A 24,048-nucleotide genomic window follows, 5' to 3' on the forward strand; every position below is an offset into this window, starting at 1 on the left:
TTTTGACAAAAGAATTATTTTGATGATGATAACGGTGTTGGATCCCGATGCTTTTGTGATCCAGGACTGAGGCAGGAAGCTTGCTTACGGCCGTTTTGTCAAGAGTTCCAAGAACTGAAAACGAAGAACAAGGAGCTGAGAGAACAAAGAGAAAAATGAAAAAGAGGTGGTGTTTGTCTAATACTCTTGAGTTATAACACAAATTCCAGTGAAACAATTAAAGATTCAAAGTATATTTATTATCAAAGTTTGCTTAAAGAATGCAACTCTGAGATTTGTCCTCCCGCAGGCAGCCGCCAAACAAGTAATCTATAAAATAGCCAGATGCAAGTGACGTGAAAACTGACAACTAGGAAGCTTCTAGAAACACAGAGATGCAACTGTACCGTAATAACTGGAAAATCCACTGAACAATTACATGTATGTAAGTAATAATGTAAAAATATAAGCAAGCTTAAGAAAGTTGAACTACAAAGAAAATAACAATTCTGCCCCCTAATCCAACAGCTTCTTGGGGTATCCCAGAAAAAAGATTTTTTTCGTACTGATTAGAGGACACTGTACATGCAAAATCCCAGACAGGGTAATGGAACATTGTTTGGTCAGTTTTTAAGGCTGGAATGAAGGGAAGTTGAGTTAATGTGTGATATGTTCCTTTTCAACAAGCATGTTTAAACGACACAATGCCACAGACCACAGTACCTCAATCCGTTAAGTTGAAGGATTTATTGTGCAGTTTATATATGGGGGTGACTGATAAGTTCGTGGCCTAAGGTAGGAGGAGTCAATTTTAGAAAACCTAGCACATATATTTTTCAACATAGTCCCCTCTTACGTTTACACTTAGTCCAGCGGTCGTGGAGCATATTGATCTTGGACCCCCAGGAAGTGCCCACAGCAGGGGTGATTGATAAGTTTGTGGCCTAAAGTAGGAGATGAGTTACTATAGGACTGATGTTGCATCCTGACCCAAACTGGAGAAGGACAGCAAGGTTTCTTTCCTGAAGGTCAGTGGTGAACAAGATGAACATTAAAACACCAGATCAGAACTTTTATTTTTGAAAAAGGCAGTTATTTTAGCTGTATGTTTAAAATTTCCTATAACATCAGCAATTATAAAACAGGATACTAATTCCTTACAGTGTTAAAGCAAGAACAATTTTTTAAATTCCAGACAGACTTAATAGTTGAATTTTGCCTGCAGTTGAAAAACAAACTTGCAACCTTCCAGAAAATATTCTAGCTGGCATTTCAGAAGGGGCTGCCTGCGGAGAGAAAAAAAAGTTCCATGGACTGGTACCAAATAAGTTAACATCTCATTTTATATAGGCAGGCAAAATGTAATCACATAAGGGCTTAGGAAAAGGCTGCTGTTACGGTGAATACTCCTGTTGTTGAGTCTGAGGTGGGGGTAAAGCAGGTGAAGGGCAGAGAAAGCCTAATGGTCAGAGGGAAAAGGTTATGGAAATAAAATGCCTACCCATTTCTCAGAGGTATGTGTGAGTTAAATCACTTCCTCCCATAAGCACTTCGCTTGTAATTTTCTTTAGCCTTTAATATGTACAGAAAACACTTGTAAATTTCAAGCACTATAGTAACAAAAAAAGCAAAAAAGAAACTAATGCTGTAATCTGAAATAAAAAACAATGAGCTACTGCAAATACAGTATACTCAGCAGATCAGGTAGTATCTGCAGAGAAAGATATTATAGGAAAGATGTCAATAAATTAGAGAGTGCAGAGACGATTTACTAGGATGTTACCTGGGTTTCAGCACTTAAGATACAGAGAAAGGTTGAACAAGTTAGGTCTTTATTCTTTGGAGCATAGAAGGTTGAGGGGGGACTTGATAGAGGTATTTAAAATTATGAGGGGGATAGATGGAGTTGACGTGGATAGGCTTTTTCCATTGAGAGTAGGGGAGATTCAAACAAGAGGACATGAGTTGAGAGTTAGGGGGCAAAAGTTTAAGGGAAACACGAGGGGGTATTTCTTTACTCAGAGAGTGATAGCTGTGTGGAATGAGCTTCCTGTAGAAGTAGTAGAGGCCAGTTCAGTTGTGTCATTTAAGGTAAAATTGGATAGGTATATGGACAGGAAAGGAGTGGAGGGTTATGGGCTGAGCGCGGGAAGGTGGGACTAGGTGAGATTAAGAGTTCGGCATGGACTAGGAGGGCCGAGATGGCCTGTTTCCGTGCTGTGATTGTTATATGGTTATAAAGAGAGAGTTATAATGTTCCAATCACAGAGCTTCCAACAGAACTGCTCCACAGATGTTACCTGGTCTGGTAAGTGTTTGCAGTATTCTGTACGTGTAGTAATGGAAATGCCCAGATCTAACAGCGTGCAGTGCAGTGAGCAACATGCACTTCTGTCCCATTGAACCTTCCATAGGAGTCGCATTCTGCTGAAGGGGAGACAACAGCCTGGACTGTACACTCCAAACCACTTAGTAAACTAGCCATAGAAATCAGTCCAGGCCTAGGATGTTCACGGGATCCATCTCCAACAAACTGTATCATTCCAAGCTGCACTGGGAACTGCATGCTGGACTATCTGCCTGTCTGATTGTTAATTCCTATCCAAAATTCTGTAAAGCTAACGACTGACACTGACAGTTCTTTTCAGGTACAGCTGCCCTCTCAAATGTGCAGCAACTTTTGGAACTTTTATTCCTCATTTTTCTAGACAGCACACTCAGTGGACTAGTTTGGAATATAGTGTGTTATCTAATCAGCAGCAAGGCATACTGAATATCAAACTCACGGAGAATGGTTTTTTGTGATGTGGTAAGGTTCCTCCTCTCCCTTTACAATGATAGTGGTAGCCTCCAATCTGAGTTGAACTCCAACTATTCATTTAAGGTCTTGTCCATGAACACGTGAAGTCGGCCACTTGAGTTTCCACCAACCAAGATGTTTTTGGTTGGGTGCATCACGTTGATGGAGCACACAGATGCCAGCCATTCAGCATCCTTGAATTCATGCACCTTGATCCCTGTGCTATGGAACACCTCGATCTGCCTGGGCCTCACCATGCTACCCACAACAAAGCAATCTTCCATTTTAGGATCCCAGACAGCTCGGAATTTGGTCAGCCAGCGTCCAGTGTTATTGTTGTGGCTATTTAAAACAAAAATAGGTGGTTAATAAACAATTACAGATATAAAAAGATTACCTAGTTTAGTTGCATAAACACAAGAGATTCTACAGATATTGGAAATGTGGAGCAACACACACAAAAATGCTGGAGAAATTCAATGGCTCAGGCAGTATCTAAAGAGTCAATGTTTCAGGTGAGACTATCACCTGGTTTAAATGGCCTGGTGTTTAAGCCCCTCTCAGTTATTCTCTCACACATCACCATATCCTTATACCCCCTTCCCCATTATTTAGCCGACTCTGCTATGCTCCAGCTAGCTATCTGCACATGCAATCAAAAGCAATCAGAGTGAGCAAGATCGAGAAGAAACTATCAAGAGTTACTTGTATAGAACAGTACAGGCCCTTTGGCTGTCAAGATTGCTGCGTGAATTGATATGGTGGCTAAGGAGTATGTTGTGCTGGCCTTTATTAGTCAGGGGGACTGAGTTCAAGAGTCCTAAGTTAATGTTGTAGCTCTATAAAACCCCGGTCAGACCACACGTGTGGAGTATTCAGTTCTGGTCACCTCATATGTGCAAGCTTTAGAGAGGGTGCAGAGGAGATTTACCAGGATGCTGCCCAGAGTAGAGCATGTTTTGTAAGGAAAAATAGAGCAAGCTGGGGCTTTTCTGTTTGAAGGGGTTGACAAGTGACTTGATAGAGGTGTACAAGATGATAAAGAGGCAGAGATCAAGTGGATAGCCAGACTTTTTCCAGGGAGGGTAGAAATGGCTCATACCAGGGGGGTATAATTTTAAGGTGATTGGAGGAAAGTATTGGGGGGGGGGGGAGAATGTCAGGTAGGTTTTTTGTTTTTACAGAGTGGTGGGTAGTGGAGTGCCCTGCCAGATGTGGTGGGAGAGGTCCACTCAATCCATGTCTCTCATAATCTTGTACATTTTGTATCCTTCTTTGCTCCAAAGAGAAAGGCTTAGTTAGCTCAACCTCAACCAAGCTATTGGGAGAATTGCCCCTTGTCCTATTCCTGGTGAATTCTGCCACCTTCTCCCTCCTCCACAATTAGCTGTGGTTCTTTCCTACAATAACTCCAGTGCAGCTACTTTTAAATAACAAGAACAGCTGTACTCTTTGGCCTTTGAATGATCAGGTGCACGGAATACAAAAGATGCTACAGAGGTGAGCAGGTGAAGACAAGATGGTGGGCAAAGCATAAGGAGGAGAGAGAACAGTGTGTAGAGGGACAGAAATCCAAGAGCTGATAGAGGAGCAAGGATCAATTTTATTTACATGTATTGAGAATTTGCTGTGGTGTGTTGGTCAGGGTGTGACATGCAATAAAAAAAATCAACAATTATACAGAACAAAGAATTATATAAAAATAAAGCCAGAAATAAGAGAGATGGAACATAATTATGTATAAATACCAGTATGTATTTACAATGTAAACAGCATTATAAAAAGTGGTTTAAAGTGCTTACAGTGCAGTGACAGAGGTAATAGAGGGAGTTGATCAAATTAACTGCCTGGAGAAAAGATCTTAAGATTCTGTGATTTTTTTTCTTTACTAGTCCTATAGTGCTTTCCAGAGGGTGATCTTAGAAAAGACATTTTGCTGGGTAGTGACTACAATTATTTTTCTTTGTCCTGGCCAACTACAAGTTCTGCAGTGATGGTAGACTACAACCTTTACCGTTGACCTAACAGTTTGCTGTAATTTGTGTATATTTTGAGAGGATGCTGCATCAAACCAGACAGTATTGGCTGCTGAGGATACTCTCTCTGACGGCAGTGTAGAATTGCACTAGTATGCTCTGGGAAAATTGGAATTTTACGAACTGTTGCAAGAAGTACATCCTCTGCCGAGCCTTTTTGTTACTGAAGGAGATATGGTTCTCCCACATGAGGTCCTGTGAAGTAATGATGTCCAGGAATCTGAATGTTGAAATGGTGATAATTGTAGGGGATGATGTTGGTGGGAAGACATGCAGAGGATACTCATGAGGAAGGGGGATTAGTGAGGAATACAGGATAGAAAATGCATCCCTTAACAGAATAAAACATCCCGAGACCCTTCATTGTGGTGTTGTCAGAGAAAGCAACACAGAGGCACAACTAGTGGGACTGCTGCCTCACAGTGCCAGAGACCAGGGTTTAGTCGTGAACTCGGATGCCATCTGTGAGTGCTTGCACATTCTTCCTGTGGCTGTGTAGGTTTCCCAAAGGCACTCTGGTTTCCTTCCACATCCCAAAGATGTGCAGTTAACCAGCTGCTGTAAATTAACCCTGGTGTTTCGAGGTGAGTGGTGGATGCGGTGGGCAGGGGGAGCTGAAGAGAATGACGGGTGGGATTAATGTAAATGGGTCAGTGTGGATGAGATAATAAATACTGTAAATAATTGGAACAAGTTGACCACAGCACTTATACGTGGGCACACAGAACTGGAGTGAATTCAGAAAGACTAGAGGGATCAGAGGGATATGGACAACTGAAGCTATGAAACTGTACCTCTGGATTAATTTTACTTACGTTATTGATGCAACACAGGGAATCTTAGGAATTATGGCACTTGTATCAAATACTCTGTAAAAACATTTGAAGTCAATAATGAGGATTTAGCCCATTGCATCATTAAGTATTTTAATTTATAAAACCTATACACATAGCTCATTCACTTTCTTGCTTTAACCAGCAGACTCCTGGTTAAATCTCCTAGACTGACAGGGGATAGTGGGCAGGGATACACCTCCCGAAGCAGAACCTGTGTTACTGGCTTCCACTGAGAATCAACACTCCCCCTCCACCCCCGAGTTACAGTCAGGGCCCAGCACAGCAAAGGTGTCAGTCACTAAATCACCTACACAACTGGAAGCCAATAAGGGCCCGTTCCCTGCATTATACAGCCATAATCAAAAGTTGAATGCTTGGAAGACAAAGACTTCCAGGTCAGTCAAATCAACCAGAAAACACTTAAAAAAAACTAAAAGGTGAAGAGATTAAAATTGCCATCATGCAATGGCACAATTGTGGAAAGATGGGATGTAATGGAAATATATTGGGTAAATGGTGTTGAATGACTTACACACAGCAAAGCAACGTAATGAAGGGAATTTCATTGCATCTCATCAATGCCAGAACTGGTCTATTGGTGTAGTCTGATAATTAGTTAAACTGCTGAGATCACAAGCTACAAACTTTAGCTGTTGTAACTTTTTAAACAGTCTGCTGGGTCTAATGGAACTATTTAACTTTTGCCAACTCATATACAATTGCAAAGCTTGTTACCTGATCCTATCATCCATACTGGTGGTCACCACTCTCTTACCAGTAACTGGTGAAAAGTAGGCAGAGTTTATACACTTTGCTTGGGTACCCACGTGTGCCACGGGCTCTTTAGATGATGCTTTTAGATTTCTGATATCGTAAATACTTGCACACCTGCCAAAACCAAAAGAAACAAGGTGGAATTTCATAAGAATATAGGGGCACCAATTTAAACTTGGTGGAATTAGGCTATTCAATTAAACCCCAGCTTAGGAAAGCTTATTTTCTCCATATCAATAGAGTCCAGACCAAACAAAACCTTAGCATTCTCTAGTTTTAATATTATCAAATCACTGGGTCAGAGCTTTATTCAGCAGGGAGCACGGCTGCTGGGGTCATGGCTGAAAGGAAGCTGCAGATTTTCATGACCTTGTTTTACTTATTTTAAAATTTTAATCAAATATACAGCACAATAACAGGGCCTTCTGGCCCGATGGACCTGCACCACCCAATCACACCCATGTGACCAATTAACCTACTAACCCATGTCTTTGGAATGTGGGAGGAAGCCCATGCAGTCACAGGGAGAACATACAAACTCTATACAGACAGCGCCAGGATATGAACCTGGGTCACTGGTTCTATAATAGTGTTACACTAACCCCTAAGCTATTGTGCCACCCCAAAATGAAATTGAAACTTGATAAACAGATATCTGGTACATTTGGTACCCTTTAAGAAATGATACAAAAGCTCCTTTAAAAAAAAAATTAAATAGAATTTTGAGTTTAAGAATTAAAAATAAAGTAGGATTTATATGGCAATACTGTACATGGATAAAACTACATAGGATAGCACAGTAGCGGTTAGCACAACGCTTTACAGTACTAGTGACCAGGGTTCAATTCCCACTGCTCTCTGCAAGGGCTATGTACATTTTTCCTGTGACCACGTGGGTTTCCTCTGACAGTCCAAAGGCGTACAGGTTAAATGGTCATTGTAAATTGTCCCATGATTAGGGTTAAATCCAGGTTTTCTGACAGTGTGGCTCGAACGGCCAGAAGGAAGGGGGGGGGGGGGGATGGATGGATAGACAGACAGATAAATACCCCAACACCAGTAATCTCTTCTATTACGCGAACTCACTGTGAAGCTGCAGTTAGAAAATAATGCCGATCCACTGGGTGAATGTTGACTGTCCGTAAACGTTTCAGGTTCAAGTTCACTCTCTGCTCTCCAGAAATGCTGCAGAAAAGGAAATGTAAAAGTTACTCTCATTTCAAGATTAAGCAGTACCTGCAAAAGCTTAACTTGTTCACCTGGCGTTAACCATAATTTACCTACAATACTAGCTTCAAAGTCTCTGGTAACACCACGCACAAAATGCTGAAAGAACTCAGTAGACAGACAGCATCTATGGAGGGGAATGAACAGCTGATGTTTTGGGCTGAGACCCTTCATCAGGACTGGAAAGGAAGGGGGAAGAAGGTGGGGGGAGGAGAGAGAGGGAAGTACGAGCTGGCAGGTGATCAGTGAGACCAGGTTAGAGGGAAGGTGGTGGGTTGGAGAGGGAACCGGATATTCTGGGAGCAACATGTACATTAAATGACTCCAACATACTCCCTTTTCCACTCCCCCTTCTCCTTCCCGTCATCATCCCCCAGGCCACCGGAAGAGCATCCAGTGATCCAGTATCTGAATCCCAGCTTTTCAGCCACACGCTGAACTGCACTACTTTCCTAACTCATGACTCACTAGCGTGTAGCACAGGGGGATTTGCAAGCTTACATCCTTACAGGTCCTGATTTGTAACTTTTGATTTAATTCTCTGAATTCCATTTTCAAACCTTTCTCCTTCTTGCTGTCTCTTGTTACGACCAATATGGACCATGACCTATGGCTACATGCCTTTCAGAACGTCCTATGCCTACTTAGAGACATCCTCGATATCAGACCAGAAAAGCAACACATGTTGCACCCACTGTCACAGGATGCTATCTGTGTCCCTGACTATAGAATTCCCTGTCATTATAGCTCACTATACATGGGGTAAGGGGTGATAGGTGAGACCAGTTGAGGGGGAAGGGGAGTGGGTGGGGGAAACTGGGAGGTGATAGGTGGAAGAGGTAAAGGGCTGAAGAAGGAATCGGACAGGAGAGGAGAGTGAACCATGGGAGAAAGGGAAGAAGTGTGTAAGAAAAGGAAGAACCGGAGGGAAGAGATGTGTAGGCGAGCAGAAAAGGGGTGAAAGTGGAGTCAGAATGGTTAATTGAAAATAAAGAGATAGGGAAGGGGAAGCAATCACTGGAAATTCATGCCGTCAGGTTTGAGGCTACCCAGAAGGAATATGAGGTGTTGCTCCTCAACCTCAAAGTGGCCTCATCGTGGCGGTAGAGAAGGCCATGAACTGTCATGTCGGAATGGGAGGTCAAATTAAAATGGGTGGTTACTGGGAAAATGTACCTTCTGTGGATGATGGGGTAAAGGTGCTCAGACGCCATTGTTCTTTGGAGATTCAATACAATTCCTTCAAGGCTAATAATCCACTAACCATAATATTGAGTTCAGTCAAACTGCTGACCACCCCAATCTTTCCTCCTCTCTGATGCTCTTTTCCCCAAGAAAAAAATTTGAAAGTTTATACGACTCAGTATAACATTTTATCTGACAATGCACCAGCTTTGGTAGCTGTATGAAAAGAGGGCACATAATTTCAAGTTGTTATTGTGCAAAGAACTTCGCTGAAATTCAATGTCCAAAACACAATCAATAATCCCAGAGCACCGTTAATACTGATAGTTTATTTAGTCCTTGCATTACTCCCTGAGAGAGACAAACAAGGAGTTTACAACCACTGTTAGCAAATGCAAGGTTTACCGAAGAGACAATTTTTCTCATTAGCCTATACTCTCGATAACAGCGCTTACTAGGCCCTAAGAGATTAGCTTGATATGTCGCACAGACATCGAAATATACAGTAAAATGTTTGTGTTAATAACCAACACAGCGCAAGACTGTGATGGATGCAGCTTGCAAGCGTCGCATGCCCACAACTCATTAGCCCTGACCTGTACATCTTTGGAACGTGGGAGAAAACGGGAGCACCTGGAGGGAACCCATGCAGAGATGGGGAGAATGTACAAACTCCTTACAGACAATGGCAGGAATTAACCCCAAGGTTGCTGGCTGTGTCCCTAAGCACTGTACATCCAAAGTATGGTGCAAGGACTGAAGTGGTTCAAGAGAAAGCACTATCTTTCAACACTACCAGTGAGGCTTTGCAAATAATGCAAAGACAACCCATGAACAAACAATGAAGAGTCACTGCCTTGAGGGGAAGGAAGTTAGCAAAAGAAACTGAAACCATCAATAGAACAAACCGTTTACACAAAGGTTTATGAAGTGTGAGACGAAACACATTACTGATGCTCACCTTGGGGTTCGCCTGTCCACTATAGCCACTTCACCATCCCAGTGACTGACAATCAAAGTGGACCCATCCTCAGCCAAGAAGTCAAAGGAAGAGGTATTCCACTCACTGGATACGTATACCTAGGAAAATATACAAAGGTAGGTATTTCTATTTGCAGAGTAATTTACACTTTTTTTAAAAACAAATGTATATTTGTCAGTCTATAGATTTCAGGACAAATTAATAGATACCCAGATCAGATCCAAACATGTGATACATGAGTGTAGAAAGTGTTCAGTAGTGGGCTAGGCATGCATCTGTGATGTGCAAATGTGCATTTGATCAGTAGAAGCTCCAGGTCGGGTAAACTAGGCCCATGAGTTCATCATAAAGCATACTCCATCCACCTTGCCTTTAAAAGACTGAGCAGAGGGAGGTGAGGGTACTGGGCTACAGCATTGCACTTGAAATTGCTGATGTGAGCCATGGTTCTGTAAAGCAGAGTACACAGCAGTCTGATTTAGTCATGAAGCTAAATGTTTGACAGGAATATGCTCCAGCATTGAAGGACATTTTCTTTTCATTCCTGCCTCTAATGCATAAATTTAAAATACACGATGTGAATGAATGAGAGCTATGACAACGTGTAACCTTTTCTTTCAAGGCCGATGCTATAACTGCACACCTCCACATTTTTTTGTCTACCGAAGCAACCCCATGCACATGGATTTCTTTATTCCTTACAATTATTGAAGGTGGTTGCTTTTTGTTGCATGTAACATACTGACAAACACCCTGGCAAGTTCCTAATACATGCTTGCCTCAGCCACTACATACTCTCAACAACAGTACAGGCAAGCCCAAGAGAATCTGACCTTCCAAACAAGCACATTATAATCATCTGAACTCGACACAGAACTTAGACAAGACTTTTCCATTTCTTGCATATTTCCACTACCCGTTCCCATGATATTTTGCCTTGTGTAATCATTCCCTTTGTCAGTTCACATCCTCAGCCCACACCCCATCAGGGAACCCTTTGACTTACCGCATCTCCACACACCCCAACTTTCCTTCCCTGTGTACGTTTAATACCTACTGTGTCCAGTGGTTCCTACAGGAAGCAGTAAATCAGTTTTGTACTCCATGGCTGCTGCCTGATCCAGAGTATTTCTGGATATTCTGTTTATATTGCAGAATTTTAATTCTTTTATTTATGTGCCAATAGTAACTAAAGCAAAAGGAACTTAAGCTGGGCAATTCTCACGTTGTATAATCATAGACCGTCTCTGTATCAAAGTTCAAATTAAATTTATTATCAAAGTAGGTATATGTCACCATATATCACTCGGAGTTTCATTTTCTTGTGGGCATTCACAGAACAAAATACAATAGAATCAATGAAAAACTACATGCAAAGACTGATAAACAACCAGTGTGCTCAAGACGACAAACAAACAGGAAACAAGTAAGCAGACAGACAAATAAATTATAGTGAGAACATGAATTATAGAGTTCTTGAAAGCGAGTGTACAGGCTATGGAATCACTTCAGTGTTGAGATGAATGAAGCTATCCATACTGGTTCAGAAGCCTCTATATAAAGGAGCTGTGGACTTTGTGAGTGAAGGGTTTAATGGTTTAAAGATCTTTGGTGTGTATTACCTCATCAAAGACAGCAGCAGCAATGTTTCCGCAGCGAATGCTCCCATCATTGCTCACTGACAGGAGCTCAGCGGAGTTGGAAGGGGAAAAGCACAGGCTGTTAACTGTACCGCAGTGAGGTTTGAACTGAGCAACAACGGCCTCCTCAGCCCGAGAACTCTGCAAAGCAAAAATCAAAAGCATCCAATTTTTAATTCTTCAACCAGGATATATAGCAATCTGCCATTTGTGAGACTTTCTTTATGCAATATGGACGAATTACAACATTGACGGCATTTCTCTACCTTTCAAGAGTCTCTGAGGAATATGGTAACAAGAACAAAAAGCTAGCGTGTACTGACCAAGTCCCAAATTCCAACATATCCGTAAGTGCTTCCTGCAGCCACCAGAAACCTCTGCTCAGACGGATGAATAGCCAGTGCAGACACCCGTTTCGGTGTTACTTTAGCAACAAGATGTTCTTGGATTGTCATCCGTTTCAAACTGGACTTGTAGCTGCTCAGACAAATAATGAAGGAAAGTTTATAGAAAACCACTTAAAAATTGTAATAAGCTGCTATTTAAAATTTAAAGAACTTACATTTTTAATTCTTCTGGTTGTTTTACTTTAAGCTGTGATTCTCCCTGTGTCAAAGTAGCAAATGTTACGTTACTAATGAAAGTTAGGACTTTTTTTTATAATGTTAACTTTGCTTTAACTTATCAACATCTACGCTACAAATCAAATATCTAAATTAAGTTGCTGGTGGCAAGAATTGTGGAAGAAAGGAGATGGGCACCACCATTGAACAAATCTACATGAAATATTGTCACAGGAAAGCAGCATCCATCATCAGGGAATCCCACCATCCAGACCATGCTCTTCCTGCTGCACCATCAGGAAGTTGGGACAGGAATATCAGGACTCACACCACCAGGTTCAGAAACAGTTAGTACCCCTCAACCATGAGGCTTTTGAACCAATGGGGATAACTTTACTTGCCCCAAAACTGTAATGTTCCCACAACCTATGGACTCACTTTCAAGGACTTTTCATCTCATGCGCTTGATATTTATTGCTTATTGATTATTATTCTTTATCTTTGTATTTTCACAGTTTGTGTCTTTTGCACTCCGGTTGAATGCTCACGTTGATGTGATTCTTTAATTCTATTATGGTTATTATTCTGTTATGAATTTATTGATAATGCCTGCAAGAAAATGAACCTCAGGATTGTATATGGTGTCATATAGATACTTTAATAATTTACTTTGAACGTTGAAGAAACAGAACTTAAAACTTCACTGACTCATGTGCCCCCTTCTTTCAAGCCGTGGCTACATCAGCTATACAGGTGTACCCCACTTTACAAAAGTTTGCTTTTACAAAAGACCTACATTAGTACCTGTTTTCACTGACTGAAAAGTCTGTCTGTGAGGGGTTTATATGTTCTTCCCCGTGACTATGTGGGTTTCCTCTGGGTGCTCCAATTTCCTGCCATATTCCAAAGATGTGCCAGTTAGGATTAGTAAATTGTGGGCATGCTATGCTGGCCCTGGAAGCATGGTGACAATTGCAGACTGCCCCTAGCACATCCTTAGATTAGGTTAGTGGTTGACACAAATGGTGCATTTCACTGTATGTGAGAAATAAAACTAATCTTCTTGCTTCAGATATTTATGAAATTAGGCCTGTATTCGCTGGAGTTTATATGAGCAAAGGACAACCTGTTAAGAATATTTGAGGACTTCGACAAGGTGGATATGGAGAGGATATTATCTCTTGTGGAGAATCTAGAACTAGGGGTCACTGACTGAAAATAAAGAGTTACTGATCTAAGGCAAGAGGAGGCAAAATATTCTTCTTCCATCTCCCTGAAGGTTGTGATAGTTGGAGCTTTTCCCCAAAGGGTAGTGGAAGCAGAATCTTTGAATATTTTTAAAGGCAAAAGCTTATTGCTTCTTCAGAAGCAAGGGAGAATCAGATTTATTATCACTGGCATATGTCATGAAATTTGATCTTTTGCGGCAGAAGTACAGTGCAACATAAAAACATACTATAAATTACAATAAAAATTGAATTATTGATTAGTTAATTAATTAGTTTAAATTTTAAACAATAATTGAGGAGGAGAGTTGGGCATGGGGCTAGCAAACCCATCCTGTAAAAACCAAGTGCTACAGAAACAGCAACAGAAGCTCCAAAGACCTTATCCCCGCTAGAGGAAGTATCTTTGATCGGCTACACTTTGAAAGCCTGGCCCAGAACAGAGGACTCTGGCGAGCTGCTGTTGCCAGCCCATGTCCCAGTAGGGGTGATGGGCTTAAGAAGTGGTTGGTTTCACTGTCCATTAAGAAATGTGATGGCGGAGGGGAAGAACCTGTTCCTAAAAATGTTAAGTGTGTATCTTCAGGTTACTGTACCTCCTCTCTGCTGGTATAGTAATAAGAAGGCATGTCCTGGGTGGTAGGGGTCCTTAATGATGGATTAGAAGATAACACAGGTAGACAGGGATACTGGGTAGAGGTTGTAATATCAGCCCTGATCTTATTACATGGCAGAGCAGGCTCAAGGAGCCATTCTTGCCCTCACATCATATATTTGAAAGTTATTTTTGTGCTCGTAGTTGTCAGATATGTTGTTCTTGTAACAACACACACAAAATGCTGGTGGAACACAGCAGGCCAGGCAGCATCTATAGGAAGATGTTCTGTGTTGTTCTTGTGTCAGGTTTAGCTGGAATCTGAATTCCCAAGCACAAGTGCAGCGTGATTTCCACAGTCCATAGCTTGACTTCATGACTTTAACATTGAAGGCATTCTTAAAACATACTGTGGACAGTAACAGCAACTTTAGACTTGTGAGTGTAAATTCTGAAGTTGCAGTCAGTATGAGGGAAACACTGGGTCATGCAGGTAATCAGTGGTATTTTCCCACAAAATCTGCACCCTCATAACTGTTAGTAACATTTTCGTCATCTGAATTAGTCAGATTTATAAACTTAATTGATTTAACCACTTCAGAGCTTCGAGTCAGTCACCTGCATCCCATTTTGTAGAGAAGAAAACATTGCAGTACATATATAAATGGAATACCTGACTAATCTTCAGCCACGTGTTTATCAGATCCTCGGTTACTTTGTTGTCCTCTTCATCATTTGCAACCATTTTAATAGGTCCAGAGATCTGAGGTAAGATTTAACATCAGCTTGTTATTTTCCTTCCCATCTCTATGTGAATCTGTCTATTGTAGCTGGTTGTATAATAACCTGCTACTGCATTTAAAAGCTAGCTGCAATTATGTAACCACTCTCAAACACCATGTACGTGACAGTCAAGGCTCTGGTCTGCTATTCAGTACATTACAATGTATAACCTGTCCTGAAGTCAAGTTGTCAGCAGTGAAAGTGGAACTGTCACCTACACTTGTCTGAGGGTTGGTGTGGATTGTCAAAAGGACTAAAAACAAGGCCTGCCATATGGGCAGATTATCTTTTTCTTTAAACAGCAGCTATCCTTATCTGAATATGGCATCACCCAGTTATGCTGCCTGAAGAGCCATCTATGATAAAAGCAACACAGACTAACTACTGTAATCAGACCCTTACCAGATTCACACAGCAATAACTGTTTTGTGCATTAAATTGAACAACAAATGTTCCTTTGAGTATGAAGTGGGGAAGATGAAGGATGGTTGTTAAGGCAACTTACATGTCCAAAAGTCACATGCTTTAGAAATGTCTTCCTAGTGAAAGCAGGCAATGTACAAACTTGTTCCCACTACTAAAACAGATCTCATTGTGAAGATGAATTAAAAATATTTAAAATCCAATCTACCAAGCCTCCACAGATCACAAGTGTCTTAATCTTTGCGCCTCTCGTGATCTACTAGAAAAATCACCTTCTCAGTCAAACCACAAGAGTCCTATTTGAAAACAAAGTTTCTAGCTGGCTGGAGCTGCAAGGACAAAAATGATTGTGCACAAGAGCAAAGATGGTTAGAAGATCTATGAAGAGTGAGGATGGAGGTGGGCTGAAGAGTGATACAGATCAGAAAAGGAAGAGAAAGAGGGGACACAGGGGAAATCCAAAACCATAAGCATCACATCAAATTGTTACTATTTCATTACAACTAGAAGTAATGATTCAACTTGTAGAACATGCAGTTCTATAAGCAATCTTAATAATCCCACTTAGTTCGCTCCAGTCAATTGTCTGGCAAATGGCCATTAAAATTCCCTTTCCACACAGCTCTCCTACCACCCACCAACTATAAAGTTAATGTCCAGTGGCCAGTTAAACTGACATTCAGCACATCTTTGGGATGTGGGTGGAAACCAGAACAACAGGGGGTTCAAACCCATGCAGTCACAGGGAGAAGGTGCAAATTCTCCATGGGCATCACCTAAGGCCAGGATTGAACCCAGATTACTGGAGCTGTGGGACATGTACACTGTCAGCATATACCACGAGGCTGAAGGACAGCTTCTATCCCACTGTTATAAGACTATTAAATGGTTCCCTTGTATAAGTTGGCCTCTTGACCTCACAATCTACTTCATTATGATCTTACACCTGATTGTCTACCAGCATTGCATGTTCTCTGTAACACTTTATTCTGTATTCTGTTATTGTTTTACCCTGTTCTACCTTGATGCACCGTGTAATGATCTGATCTGTATGACTGGTATACAAGACAAGCTTTTCACTGTATCTTGGTACATGTGACAATAATAAACCAATTCCAACTTCATCCCATCCAAGTGCACAACAAAAAAAAGCTGAACATCTAAGATGGGACAAATCGCAAAATGAAGCAGTGTCGCAGATAGTGCAAGGCTTGACAGCACCAGTGATTGCTGATGGAGTTTCAATTGCCACTGTCATCAGCAAGGAGTTTGTATGTTCTCCCCATGACCACACAGGCTTCCTCCCACATTCCAGACAGATGAATTAGGGCAACAGACACAAAATGCTGGAGGAACTCAGCAGGTCAAAAAGCACCCATGGAAATTAACAGATAGTCGATGTTTTGGGCCAAGATTCTTCTTCAGGACTGAGGAAGGGGGAAGATGACAAAATAGTAAGGTGGGAGGAGGGGAAAGAAGCTAGCTGGAAGGTGTTAGGTGAAGCCAGGTGGGTGGGAAAAGTCAAGGGCTGGAGAAGAAGGAATTTGATAGCAGAGGAGAAAGGGAAGGAGGGGATCTAGGGAGAAGTAATAGGCAGGTGAGAAGAGGAAAGAGGGGAGGGAAGAATTACGTTAGTAATTTGAGGCCATGCTATGTTGGCGCTGGAAACGAGGTAACACTTGCGGACTGCTCCCAGCACTATCTCGGACTGTGATGGTCATTGATATAAAAGATATGTTTCGATGTACATATGACAAATAAAGCTAAGCTTGAGATACATGGATACTGTGGACCAACCCGCTCTTCTATCTCTTCTGACGTCGCAGATGTTCCTATCGGTAATTCTGGGACTTGGGCATCTGTGGATTTCAATATTTGCAGCCGCATAGAACGCCGAACCACAGGTTGCCCTCCAGAACTTCGAGGCTTCCCTCTAAATGCCAGAAAAGGATGAAGATTGTCATTATGCATCAAATGTGAGATTATAAATCAAAATAAAACTAATGATTGTCTGCAAGATTTAACCTTTAACCTCCAGCTAGACATTGTTCTTCCAATTTCAGTAACTGCTTTGCCCATCTTCTACAGTAAAGGTACAACCACAATGAGTTGGTGCTCATGAAGCTTTTGTTGCTGATATTTAGAATTAGAGATAGGACGAATCATTGTTACATATTCGCGTGGCTCAAATATTCAAACACTAAAATATCCTGTGGACACTTTATTAGGTATGCCCGCTCATTAATGCAATTATCTACTCAACCAATCATGTGGCAGCAACTCAGTGCATAAAAGCATGCAGACACGGTCAAGAGTTCAGTTGCTGTTCAGACCAAACATCAGAATGGGGGAAGAAGGGTGATCTAATTGACTTTGACAGAAGAATGATTGTTGGTGTCAGACAGGGTGGATTTGAGTATCTCCTGGGAATTTTACGCAGAACAGTCTCTAGAGTTTACAGAGAATGGTGCAAGAAACAAAAACATCCAGTGAGCAGAAATTCTGTGGGAGAAAAACGCCTTGTTAACAGGGGAGGACAGAGAATGGCCAAACTAGTTTAACTTCCACAAGTTACAGAAGTGGTGTGCAGAAGAGCATCTCCGAACGCACAACATGGAAGTGGATGGGCTAAAGCAGAGGAAAACCACACCGGGTTCGACTTCTGTGCCTAATGATGTTGCCACTGAGTATACATTGATACCAAAAGACGATGTGGAAAGACTTAGCTACAGCAGATTCGTACTTCTTGAGTGGATTCAGTTTCCTCTGTCGTGCTTTTTTAACATCTCCCCAGAGTTTTTTGGCAGTCTGTAGGGCAAGAGCAAATTGCACAGGTTGGCAGACAGCATTTTCAAAATACTTATGAACAACTGATCCTTTGCTTTGAACAGAATTGTCAAAGGGACTGCATCAAGGATTGTTAAAAGAAAAAGAACAGATACTTTGAATTAAAGACACTTGTGTTCGCTAAGTACAGCTTGGTCAAGGTCAAATTAAGCTGAATAGCAAATTGGAACATAGTACCGTACAAGCCTTTCAACCCAAGACATTGTACTGACCCTTTAACCTGACTACTACAACCCTTCCCTCTCGCATAGCCCTCCATTTTTCTATCATCCATGTGCCTAAAATTCTCTTAAATGTCCCGAATGATGCCTCTAACATTATTGTGTTAGAACCATAGAACATTACAGCACAGAAACAGGCCTTTTGGCCCTTCTTGGATGTGCCGAACCATTTTTCTGCCTAGTCCCACTGACCCGCACCTGGGCCACATCCCTCCAAACCCCTCTCATCCATATACCTGTCCCAAGTTTTTCTTAAGTGTCAAAAGTGAGCTCGCATTCACCATTTCATCTGACAGCTCATTCCACACTCCCACCACTGTCTGTGTGAAGAAGCCCCCGTTAATGTTCCCTTTAAACTTTTCCCCCTTCACCCTTAACCCATGACCTCTTTTTTTTCTCCCCTGGCCTCAGTGGAAAAAGCCTGCTTGCATTCACTCTTATCTAAACCCATCATAATTTTATACACCTCTATCAAATCTCCCCTCATTCTCCTACGCTCCAGGGCATGCAGTCCTAACCTATTCAACCTTTCTCTGTAACTCAGTTTCTCAAGTCCCGGCAACATCCTTGTAAACCTTCTCTGCACTCTTTCAACCTTATTAACATCCTTCCTGTAATTAGGTGACCAAAACTGCACACAATACTCCAAATTCGGTCTCACCAATGTCTTAAACAACCTCACCATTACATTCCAACTCTTATACTCAATACTTTGATTTATCATTCTTTATCATTTGTGGTTTTCTGGTGCTGCATTGGATTTGGGGTAACAATTATTTTGTTTTGCTTTACACTGTGTACTGGAAATAACATTAAACAATCTTAAATCTTGAACTAAATTGAAATAATTAAAACTGGAATTTATAAACTAGTCTGAGTAACATGAAACAGAAATTTGTCACATAAAAATTGACTCATTCACTTCTGTCCCCAAAGGAAGGGCAGTTGTTGCCCTTCCCAGTTCTGGTGTTGACGCCACACTAGAGCTATTAGTAGGCTTGAGTTCCAGTAGACTCCACTATTATGTAGCAGTGTAGACAGGGAATAACTGTTGTCCCCGTCCTGTGAGTCGTTCCAACAATCAACCTGCACAGCACCACAGGTTTCCATGTAGCTACTTGTTTACCCACTCACTACGGTCTTCATCAGTACAGAATGCAAACATTTGAAAATTACGGCCAGCTGACATGCATTCACACGCAATAAATACTGATTTAAATCACTTGGTACTGCTTGCATTCTTAACTAATAACTACTGATTTGAATTGAAGTTACTCTGCTGGTCAAGTCAAGTCACTTTTGTTGTCATTTCAACCATAACTGCTGGCACAGTACACAGTAAAAATGAGACAACGTTTTTCAGGACCATGGTGCTACATGGAACAGTACAAAAATAGATGGTGCTCACCTCTAGCATATTCAATGATGCAAAGAACTTGGCATTTTCCTGAATGTTTTTCAGTCGCTTCCTTTCGTAAACTGACAACTCCATAGGTTGCTGAAATGAAGAAGGAAAACTAAAGTTTATAGGTGCCAGATATTGCAGTGAGGACATGGTATTATGCCTAATCCACTTTCCTTCTTCAGTGCACCTTCCTGCCCCTAATTTCCTGCAAGTCAACCTTGACCAAGACACACCCACACATACCAATACCCAGACACACTGCCACAAAGGCTCAGCCACATCATCCAACACGCGGGCACACCAGCTGCTTTGGTGTCCTTCCACAACCTAACGATGCACCAGGTAAGTTAACTGGTAGTTGTCCTGTGATTAGATGAGGGCTAAATCGGGGATATCAGGGATTACTTGGCAGCACAGCTCGGAAGGCCAGAAGAGCCATTTCCGCACCGTATCTCTAAATTTAAAAGAAATTAAAACTGTCACATCACATAAGCAAGAGCAGCATGTTCCTGTCGGGGAAAGGTAGGCACTGCAAGTTCAGGGAACCTTGTCTGTTGAGAGATAACGGCTCTGGTTGTTTTAGGTAGCTGGGTATGAATAAATCTCTCCATTGGGCAGGATCCAGCTGGGGTGTTTCTGGGTGGCTTGAAAATATCAACTGGCCCACCCAGACTGCAAAGGTTTCCTAGACTGGAGCTCAATTTATGTAGTATTTCCAAAATAACTCCCTCATGGAATATAGAGGTCACCTACTCAGAAAGTGGCAATACCCAACATTCTCTGAAGGAACAATACAGCCAAGTAATTGAAGCAGCAGTGGGAGAGCTCCATGGACCCAGTGACCACAATTCTATTAGTTTTAAATAGTTATAGAAAAAGATAGAACAGGTCCACAGATTAAAGTCCTGAACTTTGAGGGTATTAGGCAAGATTTTGCTGGGGTGTTTCTGGGCAACTTGAAAGGCAAAGGGACAGTTGCCTAGTGGGTGGCTTTTAAAAAGGACTTGACAAGAGTACAGGGGTAGCATGCCCCTTTTAGGGGAAAGGATAGACATACCAAATTCAGGGAGCCCCAGAAGATGAGAGATGGAGGCACAGGTAAGAGAGAAAAAAAAACAAAGCATAAACCACATTTACGCAGCTGGCTACACATTAATCCCACGATGAATATACAAAGGCTCAAAAGGGAAATCAGGAGGGCAAAAAGCAAGTGTGAGATGGATTTCACTGACAAACCCAAGAAATTCTTCAGTTACATTAAGTAAAACAGTAACTTGGGAGAGACTAGATTCTCTTCATCCATCACTATGTATGTAGTCCTGTCTTGAATCACTGTTATGTTTATGTATTTCTTGTGATTGCCGTTTATATGATGTTATGTTCCTGTGAGGCTGTTCAAGTTTTTCTTTGCACTTGTGAATATGCCAATAAATGTGATTTTCGTACAACAAGGTGATCTCTTGACCTCATGATCTGTATTTTAATTTTTAGTTGAGATGGCACAGCCCTTCTATCTCTTTGAGCCAAGCCACCCAGCAATCCTCTGATTTAATCGGAGGTCTGTTCTGGGACCCCTTCTCTTCATGATTTTTATAAATGACCTGGATGAGGAAGTGGAGGGATGGGTTAGTAAATTTGCTGATGACATAAAAATTGGGGGTGTTGTGGATAGTGTGGAGGGGGCTGTCAGAGGTTACAGCAGGACATCGATAGGATGCAAAACTGGGCTGAGAAGTGGCGGATGGAGTTCAACCCAGATAATTGTGAAGTGGTTCATTTTGGTAGGTCAAATATAATGGCAGAATATAGTATTAATGGCAAGACTCTTGGCAGTGTGGAGGATCAGAGGGATCTTGAGGTCCATGTCCATACGACACTCAAAGTTGACTCTGTGGTTAAGAAGGCATATGGTGCATTGGCCTTCATCAACTGTGGGATTGAGTTTAGGAACTGAGAGGTAATGTTGCAACTATATCGGACCCTGGTCAGACGGAGTACTGTGCTCAGTTCTGGTCGCCTCACTACAGGAAGGACATGGAAACTAGAAAGGGTGCAGAGGAGATTTACAAGGATGTTGCCTGGATTGGGGAGTGTGCCTTATGAGAATAAGTTGAGTGAACTTGTCCTTTTCTCCTTGGTGCGACAGAGGATGAGGGGTGACCTGGTAGAGGTGTATAAGATGTTGAGAGGCACTGATCGTGTGGATAGTCAGAGGCTTTTTCTCAGGGCTGAAATGGCTAACACGAGAAGTTATAGTTTTAAGGTGCTTGGAAGTAGGTACAGAGGAGATGACAGGGTTAATTTTTTTTGGCAGAGAGTGGCAAGTGCGTGGAATGGGCTGCCAGCGATGTGGTGAAGGCGGATATGATAGGGTCTTTTTAGAGACTCCTGGATAGGTACATGAAGCTTAGAAAAATAGAGGGCTAAGGGGTAACCCTAGTTAATTTCTAAAGTAGGGACATGTTCGGCACAGCTTTGTGGGCCGAAGGGCCTGCATCGCGCTGTAGGTTTTCGATGTCTCTATGTTTTAATCCTAGCCTCATCATAGGAAAATTTACAATGACCAATTAATTTACCAATTGGTACTTTTGGATTGTGGGAGCAAACGGTAGAACCCGAAGAAAAGTCGCACGGTCACGGGTGTAATGTATTGTGTGAGTATTCGTAGGTCAGGACAGGACAAAAGTTAAGAAACATGGAAGTCTGTTGAATAAACGTGGTTGCTCAGCTACAGCGGTGTCCGAGTCACATCAATATTACAACGGGGAGAACGCACTTATAGGCAGCCCATTGCCTGCCTGCACTGCACTTCCTCAGCAAAGTAACTCTACCCTGCCTTATTACTGTAAAAACCGCCTCAATGCATTATATAATCTGTATGAATGACGAAGTTTTTTTCTTACCGTACCTTGGTACATCCGATTTATAACCAATGTAATAATAAACTTAACAGCCCCCTATCCCCATCGCCCTCCTCACCGCCGCTGGAAGGTCATCCCCGCTGCTGTAGTCGGTGTCCGCGGCCGGCGAGCTCTCGGATCCGGCCACGGGGCGTCCACTCGCGCTGCCCCTCACCGGAGGTCGCGGCCTCTTCGCCAGCGGTTCGTCGCCTGGGGCCTCGGGAGCGCTGTCCGCCTGCAGCCGCTTGCGGTCCAACCGCCTGGTGCCGAGCGCCTTCATCTCCTGTCGGGGGAGGGCTAGAGTTAGGCCCGGAGTCAGCGCGGCAGCGGCGGCGGCTTGCTCGAAGGGAGAGCCCACCCGGTGCCCATCCCGCCCTCGGATTCTCCCCCACCTTCCCTTCCCTCCTTGCCTCATGGGACCTCACTCTCACCCACTCCGCCTCCTATCTCAACCCCAGCCCTTACGCACCTTTTCCCGCGTCAACTTCCAGCGCGCGCCCGGACCCTTGAATCTGCGCGCCACCTTTTACCCCTCGCCCGCTGATTTTAATAGGGCTTATGCAAGTCCGCCATCTTTTAACAGGGCTTATGCAAGTCCGCCATCTTTTAACAGGGCTTATGCAAGTCCGCCATCTTTTAACAGGGCTTATGCAAGTCCGCCATCTTTTAACATGCAAAGCCGGATGGGATAGCAGGAAGCGACCATATCTTTGCACAAGGCTTACCCTGATTCATGAAGCGTCACTCAAAGGCTCTTGATCCTTTGGAGATAGATAGATACTTTATTCATCCCCATGGGGAAATTCAACTTTTTTCCAATGTCCCATACACTTGTTGTAGCAAAACTAATTACATACAATACTTAACTCAGTAAAAAATATGATATGCATCTAAATCACTATCTCAAAAAGCATTAATAATAGCTTTTAAAAAGTTCTTAAGTCCTGGCGGTAGAATTGTAAAGCCTAATGGCATTGGGGAGTATTGACCTCTTCATCCTGTCTGAGGAGCATTGCATCGATAGTAACCTGTCGCTGAAACTGCTTCTCTGTCTCTGGATGGTGCTATGTAGAGGATGTTCAGAGTTTTCCATAATTGACCGTAGCCTGCTCAGCTACCGATGTTAAACTCTCCAGTACTTTGCCCACGACAGAGCCCGCCTTCCTTACCAGCTTATTAAGACGTGAGGCGTCCCTCTTCTTAATGCTTCCTCCCCAACACGCCACTACAAAGAAGAGGGCGCTCTCCACAACTGACCTATAGAACATCTTCAGCATCTCACTACAGACATTGAATGACGCCAACCTTCTAAGGAAGTACAGTCGCCTGCAGCTCCTACTTAAAAGAGCTTTTCTTTTAGCTACAAGCAAAAAGCTCCCACTCCCCCCCCCCCCCCCCCATTGACTGTCCCGGAGATCAGAACACTGTAACACTGGGTTAACACTATTTTATTCTGTACATTCTCATTATGACTTCTCAATGCCCCAGCAGTCCTGAAGATTGTATCTCCTAAATAAAAAAGCACAAGCTATAACCATTAACGCTAAGATGAATATAATCAATAGGAATGCTATGTGTGAACATTCGGTACATAATAGATAGATAGATAGATACTTTATTCATCCC

At 42.3% G+C, this 24,048-nt stretch overlaps 2 protein-coding genes across 2 annotated transcripts in view; one reads left to right on the top strand and one right to left on the bottom strand.

Annotated features, from left to right (window-relative positions):
- frmd5a (FERM domain containing 5a) overlaps positions 1 to 247 on the top strand; it is a 168,609-nt gene extending 168,362 nt beyond the window's left edge. The window contains exon 15 of the mRNA XM_073032696.1: positions 65 to 247. Within this exon, the coding sequence (XP_072888797.1) occupies positions 65 to 70 (6 nt within the window). The 3' untranslated portion in view covers positions 71 to 247. The remainder of the gene's footprint in view (positions 1 to 64) is intronic.
- On the bottom strand, positions 218 to 22,837 carry LOC140718692 (WD repeat-containing protein 76-like). The gene is made up of 13 exons (XM_073032735.1): positions 22,502 to 22,837; positions 19,526 to 19,615; positions 17,793 to 17,857; positions 16,847 to 16,982; positions 14,517 to 14,606; positions 12,022 to 12,065; positions 11,783 to 11,936; positions 11,442 to 11,600; positions 9,799 to 9,917; positions 7,512 to 7,610; positions 6,387 to 6,539; positions 5,631 to 5,684; positions 218 to 3,121 (listed from the first exon to the last, which is right to left on the bottom strand). The coding sequence occupies exons 1-13, from the start codon at positions 22,835 to 22,837 to the stop codon at positions 2,851 to 2,853; spliced, it is 1,770 nt and encodes a 589-aa protein (XP_072888836.1). The 3' UTR covers positions 218 to 2,850.
- Positions 22,838 to 24,048: the final 1,211 nt, after the last annotated feature.

Source organism: Hemitrygon akajei, chromosome 30 (assembly GCF_048418815.1).
Source record: "Hemitrygon akajei chromosome 30, sHemAka1.3, whole genome shotgun sequence".
In the NCBI taxonomy this organism is placed as follows: Eukaryota; Metazoa; Chordata; class Chondrichthyes; order Myliobatiformes; family Dasyatidae; genus Hemitrygon; species Hemitrygon akajei.

Excerpts from the sequence above, each read along its gene's own strand:
- LOC140718692 (XM_073032735.1), bottom strand. The coding sequence starts at position 22,837 with ATGAGGCAAGGAGGGAAGGGAAGGTGGGGGAGAATCCGAGGGCGGGAT. Across the intron at positions 14,607-16,846 it reads CAGAAGAGATAGAAGAGCGG|ATCTCTGGACCTATTAAAAT; the intron begins GTTGGTCCACAG and ends ATCTTACCTCAG. Across the intron at positions 6,540-7,511 it reads TTTCTAACTGCAGCTTCACA|GTGTGCAAGTATTTACGATA; the intron begins GTGAGTTCGCGT and ends TGGTTTTGGCAG.